The 14604-nt window shown below is 40.8% G+C and overlaps 1 protein-coding gene across 1 annotated transcript in view; it reads right to left on the bottom strand.

Annotated features, from left to right (window-relative positions):
- Window positions 1–14604, bottom strand: part of CNTNAP5 (contactin associated protein family member 5) — a 434775-nt gene that overhangs the window by 318959 nt on the left and 101212 nt on the right. The window contains exon 5 of the mRNA XM_032211804.1: window positions 7953–8156. Within this exon, the coding sequence (XP_032067695.1) occupies window positions 7953–8156 (204 nt within the window). The remainder of the gene's footprint in view (window positions 1–7952; window positions 8157–14604) is intronic.

Genomic DNA, 14604 nt, shown 5'->3' with positions numbered 1-14604 from the left:
ACTTCTTACTATAGAAAGAGGTGCATTACAGTTAAAACCCTTGAATGTACTAAAAGAGGAAAAGGCATCCAAACATGGTTTCAATATGGACAGTTACAGGCCAGATGGAAAAAAGATCAGAAAATTGGTGTTATGCAAAATGAGGACAATCTCATTTAAATTAGGGATCAAAGCCAAATGCATATAAAAAGGTTATATAATTTATTAATAGAAATGGATTCTGAAACAGAATTAGTTAAAGATTGTATGATAAAGTGGGCACAAAATTTTGAAGAACCAATAATGTTGGATACATGGGAAAAGATATGGGTAAGAAATGTAAAATTCACGCAAGCCCAAAATCTGAGAAGAATTTTTATAAGATGTTTTATAGATGGGATTTAGATCCTAAAAAACTGGCTTGAATGTATCTGAATTTACAACCTAAATGATGGAGATGCGATTGTATTGATGCTACATATTACCCTATATGGTGGACTTGTAAAAATGTTAAAGCATTCTGGATAAAAATATGGTGGATTATGCAAAATATTTTTAAAAAGAGGATAAAGTTTACTTCTCAGTTATTCTTGTTAGGTATAACTACTGATTGTACTGTTATAGAGACTAACTTGATTTTGTACTTAATAATGGCAGCAAGACTGTTGGTGGTGCAATACTGGAAGAAGGAAGATTTGCCTACTATTCAAGAATGGACATTAAAAGTAACAAAATTAGTAGAGATGGCTAAAATATCAGCATATATTAAGGATCACTCAGATGAGAAATATAAAATGGACTGGAGAAGATGGATTGATTACATTCAAAATAAATACGGGACTAAAAAATTCCAGATAGTTTACGACTAAAAAAGCGAGGAATGAGATAATCTGTTTAGAGTTAGCCTAACAAAAGAGTTAAACCACAAATGAAAGATGATGCTAACTTTCTTTTAGTTTATCGTAGAATATGCTTGTTAAAGATTTATACCCTATATTTGCTCTGGGAAGCCTGGGGAGGGGAAGGTTGGGGGGGTTGGGTTTGGGCAGGCAGGGTGGGAAAGGGGAGGTAAATATTTGTAAAAACTTTTTTAAAATTTTAAATTAAAAAAAAGAAGCAATGGATGGAAACCAATCAAGGAGGGAAGCAACTTAGAACTGAGGAGAAATTTCCTGACAGTTAGAACAATTAATCAGTGGAACAGCTTGCCTCCAGAAGTTGTTAATGCCCCAACACTGGAAGTCTTTAAGTGTCAGCCTCTGCTTCGGTGCTGCTTTTTGGCTGCCATTGAAACGGGGAGGGGAGCATGGTAATTGGGAAGGGAATCATTATGTACTGGAGGATTGTTATTAGGAGCTGTCCTGACTATCTATCTGCGCATGTGGAAGAAGAGAGTTTCCCACCAAGGCCAACTGTCCAGCATTACACCCTGATGATGTTTTTTGAAGACATCTCTCACCTGACAGTTGGGTGAATTATTATTGGACTATGAAATGGGGTGCCAAGGGGAGGAGATTGAATTATACATGGTATCTATTGCTTTTGCGCCAATTCACTCAGACCCACCTTTGCTTTGCTACTCATCGTTTGTAATTAGTAAAAGTACACTTAATTCTAAGCATGGAGTTGAGTGGTTTCTTTCTTGATTATTAAACGAAGGAGCACCTGACATTAAGCTGAGTCTCACCTCGCACCCAACCCGGAGCGAACATCTTCCAAGAGTGGTGCCCTCACAGGAAAAAAAAATGTTTTTAAAGGTAGTGACAAGGAGGAAGAAATGGGAGCAACGACAGCTCCATCACTAATGGAAATGCTGGCCGACCTGAGAGTGGAGGAACCTACTGTTCAACCCAGGTGGACTTGGGGAGTGGGACAGAAAGAGGAACCTGATGAACCACTAACTGGAGTCACGAGGAGGAGGCCCAGGAAACTAGCAGCTGACTGGCATGGCTCTAAGGATGAAGACTACAAGATGTCCCAAGCCATGAAACTCCTCGAAGAAGCGTGGGGCGAACGCTGGGCTCGAGAGAGTGGTGTGGAAAGAGGACCGGCGGAGGAACTAGAGAGAAGGTACCCGTTGCTTGGCTTAAGGGAGACTGGGGGGGGGCAAATGGGAATGTGCACAAGAAGACCCAGCACTGACCTCTTCCCCTGCAGCTAGAGACATTCCAATAGCGGGGGGGCAGGCGACGTCGGATGGCTAAGGTCCCACCCTTAAGCGTAAAATATGATGGAGAACCCAGTGGATTGGGGTTGTTTATAATTCAAGTTTGGAAATATATGCAAATATATGGGCCTGACCTGGATTCTGATGAAGCTAAAGTAAGAATAGTGTTAATGGCCCTAGAGAAGAAAGCAGCTGACTGGATGGTCGGATTACATAATAGTGACTCCTCTCTCCTGAGGAATTTTGATGGGTTTATGGCAGCCATGAGAAGACGCTTTGACGACCCTCTCACCGAGCGCCAGGCTAGAATTAAATTTACGAACCTCAGACAGGGGAAAAAGACTATGCCTGAATACGTACAGAAATTCCAGGAATTGTCAGCTTATATGAGAGGATGGTCTGAAGAGGCCTTATTAGATCGGTTCGCGGATGGCTTGAACAAAGACGTTTACCAGCAATGTATAAACAGGAGACTCCCCTGCCGCTTAGAACCTTGGTACAAGCATGCTGCAGATGTTGAAGTTGATTTGGCTAGACTTCATTACAAGGAAGAGGGAGAAGCTGAGGATTCCCCTCCCCCCACCAAATCTCCCCTCCCAAAGGTGCAAAAAGGGGGAAGGGGAGCATTCACAGGCAAGCCCAAGCCTTCCATCTGCTTCTGCTGTGGGAAGGAGGGGCACCGTGCTGTGAATTGCCGAGTCAAGATGACCCATACTGCTCCACCCTCCTGGAGGGAGAAAAAACCCGAGAAGCCTCCCAGCAAGAAAAAAGAACCTGTTTTGAGGGGGGAGGAGATTTCTCGACGCTTCGAGGCAGAGGAAGGAGGGAGCAGAAGGCCCAGTTCATCTGATGACAGTGACTATGAGGACACAGACCGCCGGGTAAGTTCCCACTCGGGGCCCATGCTTATCCCAGTTGAATTTAGAGTGCCCTCTTCTTACACCAAAGAGAAAATTCTGGCTCTTTTAAACTCTGGTTGCTCACGTTGCATTATAAGCCCAGACATAGTTGAAAAAATGGGCTTGAAACTAAAGACTTTAAAAATACCAATTGCATTCTGCCAATTAGATGGCTCTATGGCGGGGGGAGGTCCTGCTCATTTTATTACAGAGCCCATCGAAATGTGGCTGGGAACCCACCAAGAGATGATAACTTCCCAGGGATGGACCGGCCCCTTATTTTAGGGCTCCCCTGGCTCTGTAGATGGAACCCACGCATTAACTGGAGAGATGGGTCATTACAAATTCGGTCAGCCACACCCCCTGAGGGGAGGATGGAAGATCCAGAGTCTGATGAAACTGTCCCCAAACTTGCTGCCAGAGGGCAGGAAAGAATTGAGGGGGAGGAAAGAATTCCGAAGGAATATTGGGACCTGAAAGATGTTTTCAGTGAAAAATCTTCTGATAAGTTGCCCGCTCATAGGGCCACAGATTGCACCATTGATATTCTACCTGGGATGAAGCTCATTGAACCAGCGAGACCCAAGGTAGCTGCCCCAGTGTTATTCAGAGAAAAGAAAGATGGCTCCTTTCGTTTATGTGTGAATTTTAAGAATCTGAACTGCATTTCTGCCCAAAACATCTACCCTTTACCACTGATGAAGGACATGTTAGCACAACTAGGGAAGGGGAGAATTTTCACTAAATTAGACCTGCGGGAAGAATACTATCGGGTCAGAATTAAGGAGGGGGACGAATGGAAGACTGCATTCAACTGCCCCCTTGGTTGTTTCCAATTTTGAGTAATACCGTTTGGCCTCCAGGGGGCGCCAGCGGTCTTCATGCAGCTAATTAATGAAGTTTTGCATGACCATCTTTACAAAAGCGTGATGGTTTATCTAGATGATAGCCTTATTTACACAGAAACACGTGAAGAACATGTGAAGCTTGTTCGCACAGTTCTGAAGAAACTCCGTGCTGCAGAACTATATGCCAAATTATCCAACTGCGAATTTCATCAGGAGAGGGTGGATCACCTGGCCTATCGGATCTCCCATAAAGGGATAGAGATGGACCCAGTAAAGGTTAAGACTGTCACCGAATGGGAAGCACCACGCACACGTAAGCAGTTACAGAGTTTTTTGGGTTTTGCTAACTTCTATTGTCAATTTATTCCCTCCTTCACTAAGATCGCTCTTCCAATCACTAACCTCCTTAAGTCGAAAGGGGGAATGAAGCCCAAACCTAGCAAACCTTTGAACTGGACTATGGAATGTCAGGCTGCTTTCGAGAAGTTGAAACACCTGTTTGCAGAGGAACCGGTCCTGAAACACACCGACATGGTGTCCAGGCTGATGCCAGTGATGTGGCGAGGGGGGGCAGTACTGCTTCAAGCAAATGCACAAGGTAAATTACAGCCCTGCGCTTACACCTCTCGCAAGCTGACTGACACTGAGAGATGCTGGGCTATTTGGGAAAAGGAAGCTTTTGCTGTTCGTTGGGCTTTGATGTCATTTTCTAGAGGGTGCTAAACACCCTTTTGAGGTGTGGACTGATCACAAAAACGTGGAGGCGTTGAAAAACCCTAGAAAGCTGTCTCCCAAACAGATGCGCTGGGCACAACATTTCAATAGGTTCAATTTTACTTTGAAATACATTCCTTGAGGGAAGAATTTTATGGCTGATGCTTTGTCCAGGCTCCCGCAGTACAACAGTTCAAAGCTCAGTGTTGTCCAACCTGTCATTCCCACAAGGCGTTTGGCTGCTCCTGTTGTCACTAGGAGTCAGACGACTTCTAAGTTAGAGGTCACACAAGACTTTATCTCTGAGCTAAAGGGGGCCCTTACAAAGGATGATTGGTTCCAGCAACACATGAATGAATGCACCATGAAAGATGGATTGGCTTGGATTGGTGCAAAATTATATGTCCCTACATCTGTTAGAACCACCGTCCTCCAATGGGCTCATGAGTCTCGCATGGCCGGACACTTTGGGTTTGTTAAAAGCTTGCACCTCATTAAGTGACAATTTTGGTGGCCTTCATTGAAAAAAGACATTGAGTCTTATATGGCTAGTTGTCCCATTTGTGCTGCTGCAAAACACCCTCCAGGAAAACCCCAAGGGTTGCTCCAGGCAGTAGCTCACCCGGAAGCCCCGTGGAAAGAGATCTCTATACATTTCATTGTTGAAATTCCAGAGAGTCAAGAAAATACACTAATCTGGGTTGTTAGTTCATTTCATTCCTTGCTTCAAGATCCCATCCGCCAAATCTCTGGCTAAACTGTTCATCTCGCATATCTATCGATTGCATGGGATGCCGGACCGCATCATTTCAGATAAGGGCGTCCAGTTCACTTCGCTATTTTGGAAAGAATTCCTGAAACTGATTGGCTCTGCCCAGGGCTTAAACTCCTCCCACCATCCTCAGACTAATGGGGCCTGCGAGAGGACTAATTCTGTGCTGGAGCAATATCTTCGTTGTTTCATCAACTATCAGCAGGATGATTGGGTGGAATTGTTGCCTCATGCTGAAGTGGCATACAACAATTCCGTGCACAGTAGCACGGGCTTTACCCCTTTCTGTGTTGTTTACAGGCAAGATTTTGTGCCCATCCCGGAGACTCCTCGCGAGAAACCACAAGTGTCCTCACTCTCTGAGTGGAGTAATCGCCTTCGGGAGATGTGGCCTTTGACGCACCGGGCACTGGATGCTGCACACCACGCGCATAAGAAACAGGTGGATAGGAAGAGATCTAAACCCCATGATTATAAGGTTGGTGATCGGGTTTGTTTATCCACTAAGTTTCTTCAAATGACTCAAAAGTTGAAGAAGTTGGGCCCAAAATATGTTGGCCCGTTTCCAATTGTCAAGATCATCAACCCTGTTTCCGTCCGTCTCCAATTGCCTAAGCATCTCAACCGGGTTTATCCTGTTTTTCATGTTAATCTCCTGAAACCAGAACATACTTCTCCATTGAGGACTCCTCTTCCGCCTCCGCCCGCCCCACTTTTGATAGAGGGGGAGCAACATTTTGAAGTCCGGGAGATTTTGGACTCTTGTAAACGGAGGAACCGTATTCAGTATCTTGTAGCTTGGAAACATTTTCCCCCATCTCACACTGAATGGGTTGACAAGTCCCATGTTCGAGCTCCTCGTCTGCTCCACAAGTTCTACTCTACTTACCCTGACAAGCCCTGATTTCTATGTGGACTGCTAATTTTCCCCTTCCCCTTTCTCTCTTCTATGTCATGTTGTTTGTCTGTTTGTCTGTGTTCTTTCGTTTCTGCAGGTGTAACCGTCCTTTTCTGGAGGAGGGCCGGATGTCAGCCTCTGCTTCGCTGCTGCTTTTCGGCTGCCATTGAAACGGGGAGGGGGGCATGGTAATTGGGAGGGGAATCATGTACTGGGAGATTGTTATTAGGAGCTGTCCTGACTATCTATCTGTGCATGTGGAAGAAGGGAGTTTCCCACCAAGGCCAACTGTCCAGCATTCCACCCTGATGATGTTTTTTAAGACATCTCCCACCTGATGGTTGGGTGAATTATTATTGGACTATGAAATGGGGTGTCAAGGGGAGGGGATTGAATTATACATGATATCTATTGCTTTCGCGCCAATTTACTCAGACTCAGCTTTGCTTTGCTACTCATCGTTTGTAATTAGTAAAAGTACACTTAATTCTAAGCATGGAGTTGAGTGGTTTCTTTCTTGATTATTAAACAAAGGAGCACCTGACATTAAGAAGATGTTGGATAGCCATTTGTCTGAAATGGTATAAGGTTTCCTGCCTAGACATGGGGTTTGACTAGAAGACTTCCAAAGTCCCTTCCAATTCTGCTATTGTATTGTATTGTATTGATTACTCCATATTTTTCTGAATCCAGAGAGAGACAGATTCTTTCTCCCTAAACAAAGAAACAGTGAGAAGATGGCAGGAGATTTTTTTGGGGGGAGAGAAGATGCCTTTTGAGTTCATCCAAGCCTAACAAATCAAAAACCAAGTAAAACAAGTTTCTAGTCCATCTTCTTGAGGAACCCATTGCAATTGTGTAATGGAATATATGGATGAACTTGGGAAATTGGGGATGAGACACTGCCTAGGAAAAAATCAGACAAGAAAGGGAGGAGCCTCCAGTGGCTTAACAGTCAGAGAAAGAAATTTAGGAAGAAGCCACTTAATGGATCAAGCAATTAAAAGTGGCAGTGGGAAGAGAATAATTTCAGTTTTGTAAAATTTAATGTAGCCTTACAATACGACAGATTCATTTAGTTGTGTTTCCCATCTTGTTTACCTGGGAAGGAAGACAAATCATCACAGTGCCTAAAAGCTGCCAACTACCAAACACCTCTTCATAGTCTTCATTTCACTTTGTTCTTCAACTTCAAAACTGGCATACATCTAATAGATCAAGGTCATCTGAGACAGCAGAAATTAGATACTAGAATCTTGCCAGCCAAATGGGTTTTGTACACAGCTTTCTTAAAAGAAAAAAAAATGAAAAGCAAAGTCAGACTGGGGTGAAACAATCCAATCCATGTAAACCAAAGACTTCATTAGTATTTCTCCCTAATATCTAATCTCATGACAAAACAGGCTCTGCATCTTTTTTTTTTTGCTGCCATGTCACAGGAATATTGTCTTCCTTTTCTCCCCAACCTATTAAATAGCCCTACTTTCTCTGATGTCAAAATCATACCTTCCTCCTTATTCTAACCCCGAAGGTGCAAAAGCAACTATCGTGCCTGCATTCTTTCCTGCTGACTTACAGATGGGCAGAGAGCCCTTCAACTCAGTGGGGGAAGGTCAGAAAAGAGCCAATAGCAGGAAGAACTTTATGCAAGATAAGTTGAAATGTTTGAACAAACCCAGGTTGATGTGCAAGGAAAGCTTCCCATTTTGCAGCTCCAAAGTAATGTAATCTCCATGCTGCCCTTCACCGTGAAACAGGACCCCATCTCCCTGCATGCTCTTGAACTTCAGGGAAACCACGTCTTTGAAGGTGCTCATCAGTTTTTGATTGAATCTGTAGAGGAGGGAGCTCCTCCCATCAAAATCTGCAACCTCTGATTCTGTGAGGAAAGAAAGGAAGCATTAAAATGGGGGTTCAGAGGCATGGACACACAGACACAAATATACACGTACAAACCCATACACTAATAACACATAATGTTTATTGGTTTTCTGCTTTTACTCTACTCAGTTTGCTTTCATAGGCATTAATGGCATGCCTTATTTTGACTTTGTCTGCCTCCCAGTTTCCTTGGAGCAATGGGTGGCCCTTAAATTGAATTAATAAATAAATGCCAGGAATCCAGAATGAAATCTTTGTAAATTTCTTTTAAAGAGCTACACCGAATCATGGCTTTATGTTTATTCTTTTGAGCAGAGTAAAGTAGCATCTGTGCATCTTTATTATTTATTTAGATTGTTTATCTCATCTTCATTACTTTATAAGTAGCTCAATGTGGCAAACATAGAACTAATACTCCTTCCTATTTTTTCCCAGCAACAACCTTAGAAGGTGAACTGTGCTGAGAGAAATTGACTGGCCCAATGCCACCCAGGTTGCTTACATTCTGGACTGGTCCTGACTAGAATCAGCTGATTTACCTGCAGGCGGGACTCTCTGTCTCCTGGTTTCTAGAATGGTGCCTTAACCACTAGACCAAACTGCCTTTCCCTTTATATTATAATTCTCATGAGAAAAACAAAGAGGAATGGAAGCTTTAGGACTCATTTTGTCAAAGCAACAAACTCTAAGGAAATACATTCCTGGATATTCTTTCAAGCATTACTTTTCTTTTAAAGCAATTGAACAAGTTTCGAGGGCTGAGAGCTGCTCTAAATGTTTGTTTCACACAGTGGGCCACACCGTAAAACCAAATGAGTGGGTGGAGTCCAACTGAAGTTAAATGGGCTTTAATTGGCTTTTAGAAGAATTTAAAAGTAATTAAATAAAAATAACATTAATGCTCATATAAGTGGCAACACTTAAATTATGATGGGTCATCTGAACACTAAGCAAGGTCAGACCAGGTTAATACATATCAAAAAATTCCTGGGCTGAAGAATAGATTGAAAAGTTAAAAAAAAAAACTAAGAAAAAGGCATTGGTAAAGCACTTATCTAATGTACAACAAACATCAGAGCTGAAGGCAAGGGCAAACTACCTTTATATTACTGCCAGTAAAACAGCATGGAAGCAGACATCAAAAACGGAGTTTGACTTGAGGGTGATTTTACCTTTAATATGATTACTCCCCATAAACGTAATAATTTTTTCCCTTCTGTCACATGAAAAATGGCTATACCTACTAGGATCTCCACAGGATATCTCCAAGGCTTTCAATGTTATGAGTGACCCTTCAGCATCAGGATATACATTTCTACTTTAAAAAAAATGTAAATAGCTACACAGAAAGATAAATTGGCTCAGAAAAGCCACATGGCACCTATATGAGCTGCATAGCAACACATTAAAATAAACCTTTCCTTAGAGGTGGATGAACAACTCTATGCAATCCTTCTAAAGCACATTTGAACTAGAATTCCGGTGTTTCATTTTAAATCCAGTATTCAGCGTTGCTTCTGGGTCCTTTCATAATATTGGTAATTTTGTGTTTTGTAGCAATGATAGCAAGTGTTATATACATGAAACTTCTTTTAAGGAAGGAGAATTTGTGAAACAGATTTTTTTCTGGCCCTCATTCTTGGAAAATTAACAGAGCAGATTGATTTTTTTTAAAAAATTCTCAAACGAGGAGACAGACTTTTCTTGCCTCTGTCAGAAGTTCTTGGGCAGTTTCCATTTTGGAAAAGTAGCCTGGAAGAAGTTCAGGAATCTTCAAGAAGACCAATATTCTGATTTGTGCTTGAGACACTGAAGTGATAACAGAACACAGTCTTGAGTAAAATGTAACACATACACACACACACACCAGTGGTGGGTTCTGGATCCCATCGCAACCAGTACACTGCAATGGGGCCAGGCACCACCTCAGGCATGCACATGCCACCACCCTGCGGCACTCCAGCTGCCAAGGTTGCGCAGGTGCCGTATGCTGTGTTCACATGGGCAATTGGCCTGTTTCCCTCAAAAAGCGGTAAGGAACATGGGTGGGAGGGTAGGTCCAACGAGCCACCATTCCAGTATGGTGGCCGCAGCTCCCAGCTGCCAATGGTACACCCATACCAGGCCCTACTGCCCAGAACCGATCGCTGACACACACACATTATGCAGGCAAGTGTTTTTTTTTTAAATTAACAAGAACAAAATGCATATACCAAAGAGATGCTTAGTGAAATCCGGAAGTAAAACAGAACAGAACACAACACTTTATTGGCCAAATATGATTAGACATACAAGGACCTGTCTATATGTCTGATTGTTTTGGCATGCAATACTCTGTAGCAACCTCCCAAGGGGAGGAGTTGAAACAGTTTATGTCCAAGGTATGAGGGGTCTGTAGATATTTTCTCAGTCTTCTTTCTGACCCATGCAATATGCAGGTCTTCAATAGAAGGCAGGCAGTACAAATTACAGATAAATAGTATATGAAAACAAGAATTTTCTCCCCAACAATGTCCTAGTGATTAGAATAAATGTATAATCTTGGCCTCCATATAATTATCTAAATTCCTTCTTTGACACCAATCAAACTGGTAGACAACATAAAGCTCACAACAGATAATGTTCTAATTTAATTCATATTAATAATGTCCTAAATATCTCAACAACTTAAAAGTATTACTATTTTGAAAAGAAAACAAAATGAAAAATATCTATTTTCTTGTTCTATTTCATCTAATAGTGTCTGTTTTCCAGATATACTGCATCTTGATATACAACCACTATATTACTACTTTTCCTCCATGAGAGGTTACTCTAGTTCTTTGATCATTTTGACTATCTTCTTCTAACACTTATTCCATAGATTTCATGCATGGTGATGGTAACATTAAAAAAAAACCCTATGGATTCTTAATATGAACTTTTGCTACTTCATAACATCAACTGCCCAGATCAATGTCTCATAATGATATCCATCAGAGCACAAGTGTCCTTGGCTCAGACCCAATTATATTTCTCCCCCACCCTCAATAATGTCTGCAAGCTATTGCACTCCAAATGTGTCAATTCCTATCTGGGCTAGAGTTTGTGGGGGTTGAACTACAGAATGAAAAATATGGGATTTACTATAATCTAAACATAGTGCATAGCTGAACCTAGGGAGCATATGGACAGCTGAACTAGAAATATAAGTGCTAGTAAAAGGCAAGAAGGCATTTGAGGATGCCGAAGGAAATCTCAAGGTACGCCTTCATTTTACTTTCTGGATAGGAATGTAGGTTTCTGGATAGAGATTTAGGCTTCTCTTCAGAATGAATCATCTTCTCTTATCAACAAGCTGTAATTATTAAGGGCATTGGAACTTCAGGATGAAAAGTATACATACAATATTATTGAAGAAGGAAAGAAATTATGGCTCTTGGACCAAACATTCCACATCTATGAAAATTATGTTGCCTTTACTAAATTTTGAAGGGGAAGAGAGCTCATAACTTCTGTTCAGAACGAAATATGATGCCATGCTTTGCTTTTGTATACAGGCAAAAATAATGAGTTTTTTTTAATTAAAATAATAGTTTTATGGTCACAAATAAGAATTCCAGATAAAAGCATATTAAATGAATTAAATAAAAATGAACTAAGATAAAAATATATATCACAATTGGTGATGGATTCAGAATAAAATATGTTTCTTTTTTAAAAGACATTTTTGGAATACTCATTTTAAAAAGTTTCAAAATAAGATTTTAATAACTTTTGACTTTTAAGAAAACTATAGTATTCTATGTATAAAAACTCAACTCAATTAAATAAAATCTTCCAACTGTCACTATCAAAATGAATTGCATACAACACAATTAACTTGTTACCCAACCCTATACTTCACTTTCTGGTTGACTTTCACTGCCCTATTCTACCTTCCCCTTGATATTATTATTATTACATGCTTCACTTATTCTAAATATTTGGGAATCTTAGCACTGTAAGTTCAGTGCTGAGCTATATTATTGCCTGAAGCAGAGTTTAAATGTCCCTTTCTGTTAGCAAAATCAACACTTTTAAAAGCCTACAGGACATTCTTCAGGCATTCTTGCCTACATCTGCATTCATAAAAGTAAAGGTAAAGGTTCTCCTCACATATATGTGATAGTCGTTCCATTTCTCTAGTGCTCTAGAAATGGAGATGGTGCTCTCTCCATTTCTAAGCTGAAAAGCCAGTGCTGTCCAAAGACATCTCTGTGGTCATGTGGCCGGCATTACTAAATGCTGAAGGGGCAGGTTGGAACACTGTTACCTTCCCACCAAAGGTGGTTCCTATTTTTTTCTACTTGTGTTTTTACATGCTTTCGAACTGCTAGGTTGGCAGAAGCTGGGACAAGTAACAGGGGCTCACTCTGTTAAGCGGCACTAGGGATTCGAAACACCGAACCACCAACCTTTCTAATCGACAAGCTCAGCATCTTAGCCATTGAGCCACCGTGTCCCTCTACATTTATAGTACACCCTAAAGGAGATTGCTTTACCCTTATATGTAACAAAGTCTACTCTGATTCTGAAAAAAAATGGTGGTTTTAATTGGTTTGTGTGTATGTGAATGCAGGGTGGATAGTTTGTTAGTCTTTGTGATAGTCTAGCTATGATATTAACCAACAGCATCCTTGTGCTTATTATGTTATAATCAACCATCTGGCACTTTTTCCCAATCACTTTTCTTTTTTACATCCTACTTCCCTTCACTCCATGCTTCATACTACCAGAAAAGCAAAGTGATTAATTGGTAGGTAGCTAATGCCAAGCAAGGGGTCCAGACAAGGTGGAAATAATTCTGCTGATCTGGCATAGAATAATTTGTTCATTTTTGCATCCTACTCACAGATTCTAGTGGGAGTTGTCAATTCTATTTAGGCATCTCATTTGAGACCAGGAAAAAGTGTTTTAATGAACAGATTTAAGTTCAAATAAGGTTAATACCAGCACTTTATCACACTGGGTAACCTATTCAAAGGTAATAGTTAGACAATTGCAAATGACACATATTTGTGCAGAAAATTCTCAGACAGATTGTTCCTGCTTAATAACAAGGTAGAGAAAAGCCACATTGAGTGGCGAGAAAAAAAATCATGTAGAATGAAGTGTAAAAAAAAAAATCTGTTACTTGGCAACAACCTACTTTGTATGTACTGGTCATTCTAAAAAGAAGACATTTGTGAAATAACATTATCACAGAGTAGGTTTGGGGGGGGGCACTATGTGACATCAACTTTGTCAAAGATATAGGATCTGTGGATGAATGAAATCTTTTGTAAATCCAACCGATCATGGCCGAAGCTGGCATTCTCACATCTAAAAGTCATCCGTAGCAGTTTGCATGACAACAATAATTGGCTTTATTTGAGCATAATAAAGAGTCTTTCTATGTCAAAAAAAGCACACATTCTTCAGAACCCAACAAAGAAAACCAAGTCTATCAATGTGAAATCTTGTCCAAGCCCAGCTTGACTTCCCATTAAGCAGCTTGATGGCAGAAAACATTCTGCAAGCAGGGAAGAAAAACGGAAAGTTCTTTGAAACATTTCAATACACCATTCAGAATGAGAAAGGGGCAAAGGGAGCCTGTAAGCATGCTGTTTGATCAATGTTATTTCCAGGCACATATCCTTTAGAATATGCTAAACTGTTAGAATGCAGATGGGAATAAGGGAGGATTTGAAGAGGAGTGGTGCAAACTGGACAAAGTCTACTCCATTCTTTTGAATCAGAACAAATCTCTCGGCTGACATTGCAAATGATAAAGGGTTGTGAGCAAAAGCAGATTCCTGCCCTTTGAAAAACTGGCATTAAAAAAGCTGAAATGTATTGTAAAGTACTTACACAATTTATAAATGTGGAAGGTTTTACTTATTCTACAACATATGTAGCCCAGAGTTTTATACAGAACAAATGTATAGTCTGACATAAGGAAAATTATGGCAAAGCACTAATGCACATCTAACAGCCATTTAAAAAGTCAAATGCATACATTGAAGTTGATGTAACTTATTTCTGAGTAGTCCACATACAACTGCATTGCTATTTCTCCAGTCATAAAATCATTAACCCTTCTTTAAGATTTAAGTCAGAAGCAGGCCGAGCCTCTGATGCTTCAAATTTACACAAGTTTCCCATGTCTATCTTTGCACTTCATAAGCTAGAAACTAGAACTTTAAAAAATAACCCAACATTTCAATTGTCCAATGCTTTATTAAAACCTGTCATGTTCACAGAGCTCAAATAGAACCTTCTGCAATATATGTGTGTGTGTGTGTGTGTGTGTGTGTGTGTGTGTGTGTGTGTATAACAAAGGCAACAGTAAAAATATTGGGTTTCTGTCATGATGGTTTCTTGTGACAAGCCGATAGACAGAGAATGGAAGCAGTCTGCTTCCTCCCATATTTGGGCATACCAGG

The sequence above is a fragment of the Thamnophis elegans genome, chromosome 1, assembly GCF_009769535.1.
Source record: "Thamnophis elegans isolate rThaEle1 chromosome 1, rThaEle1.pri, whole genome shotgun sequence".
NCBI lineage: Eukaryota > Metazoa > Chordata > Lepidosauria > Squamata > Colubridae > Thamnophis > Thamnophis elegans.
This window is presented reverse-complemented; position numbering and strand designations above follow the sequence as displayed.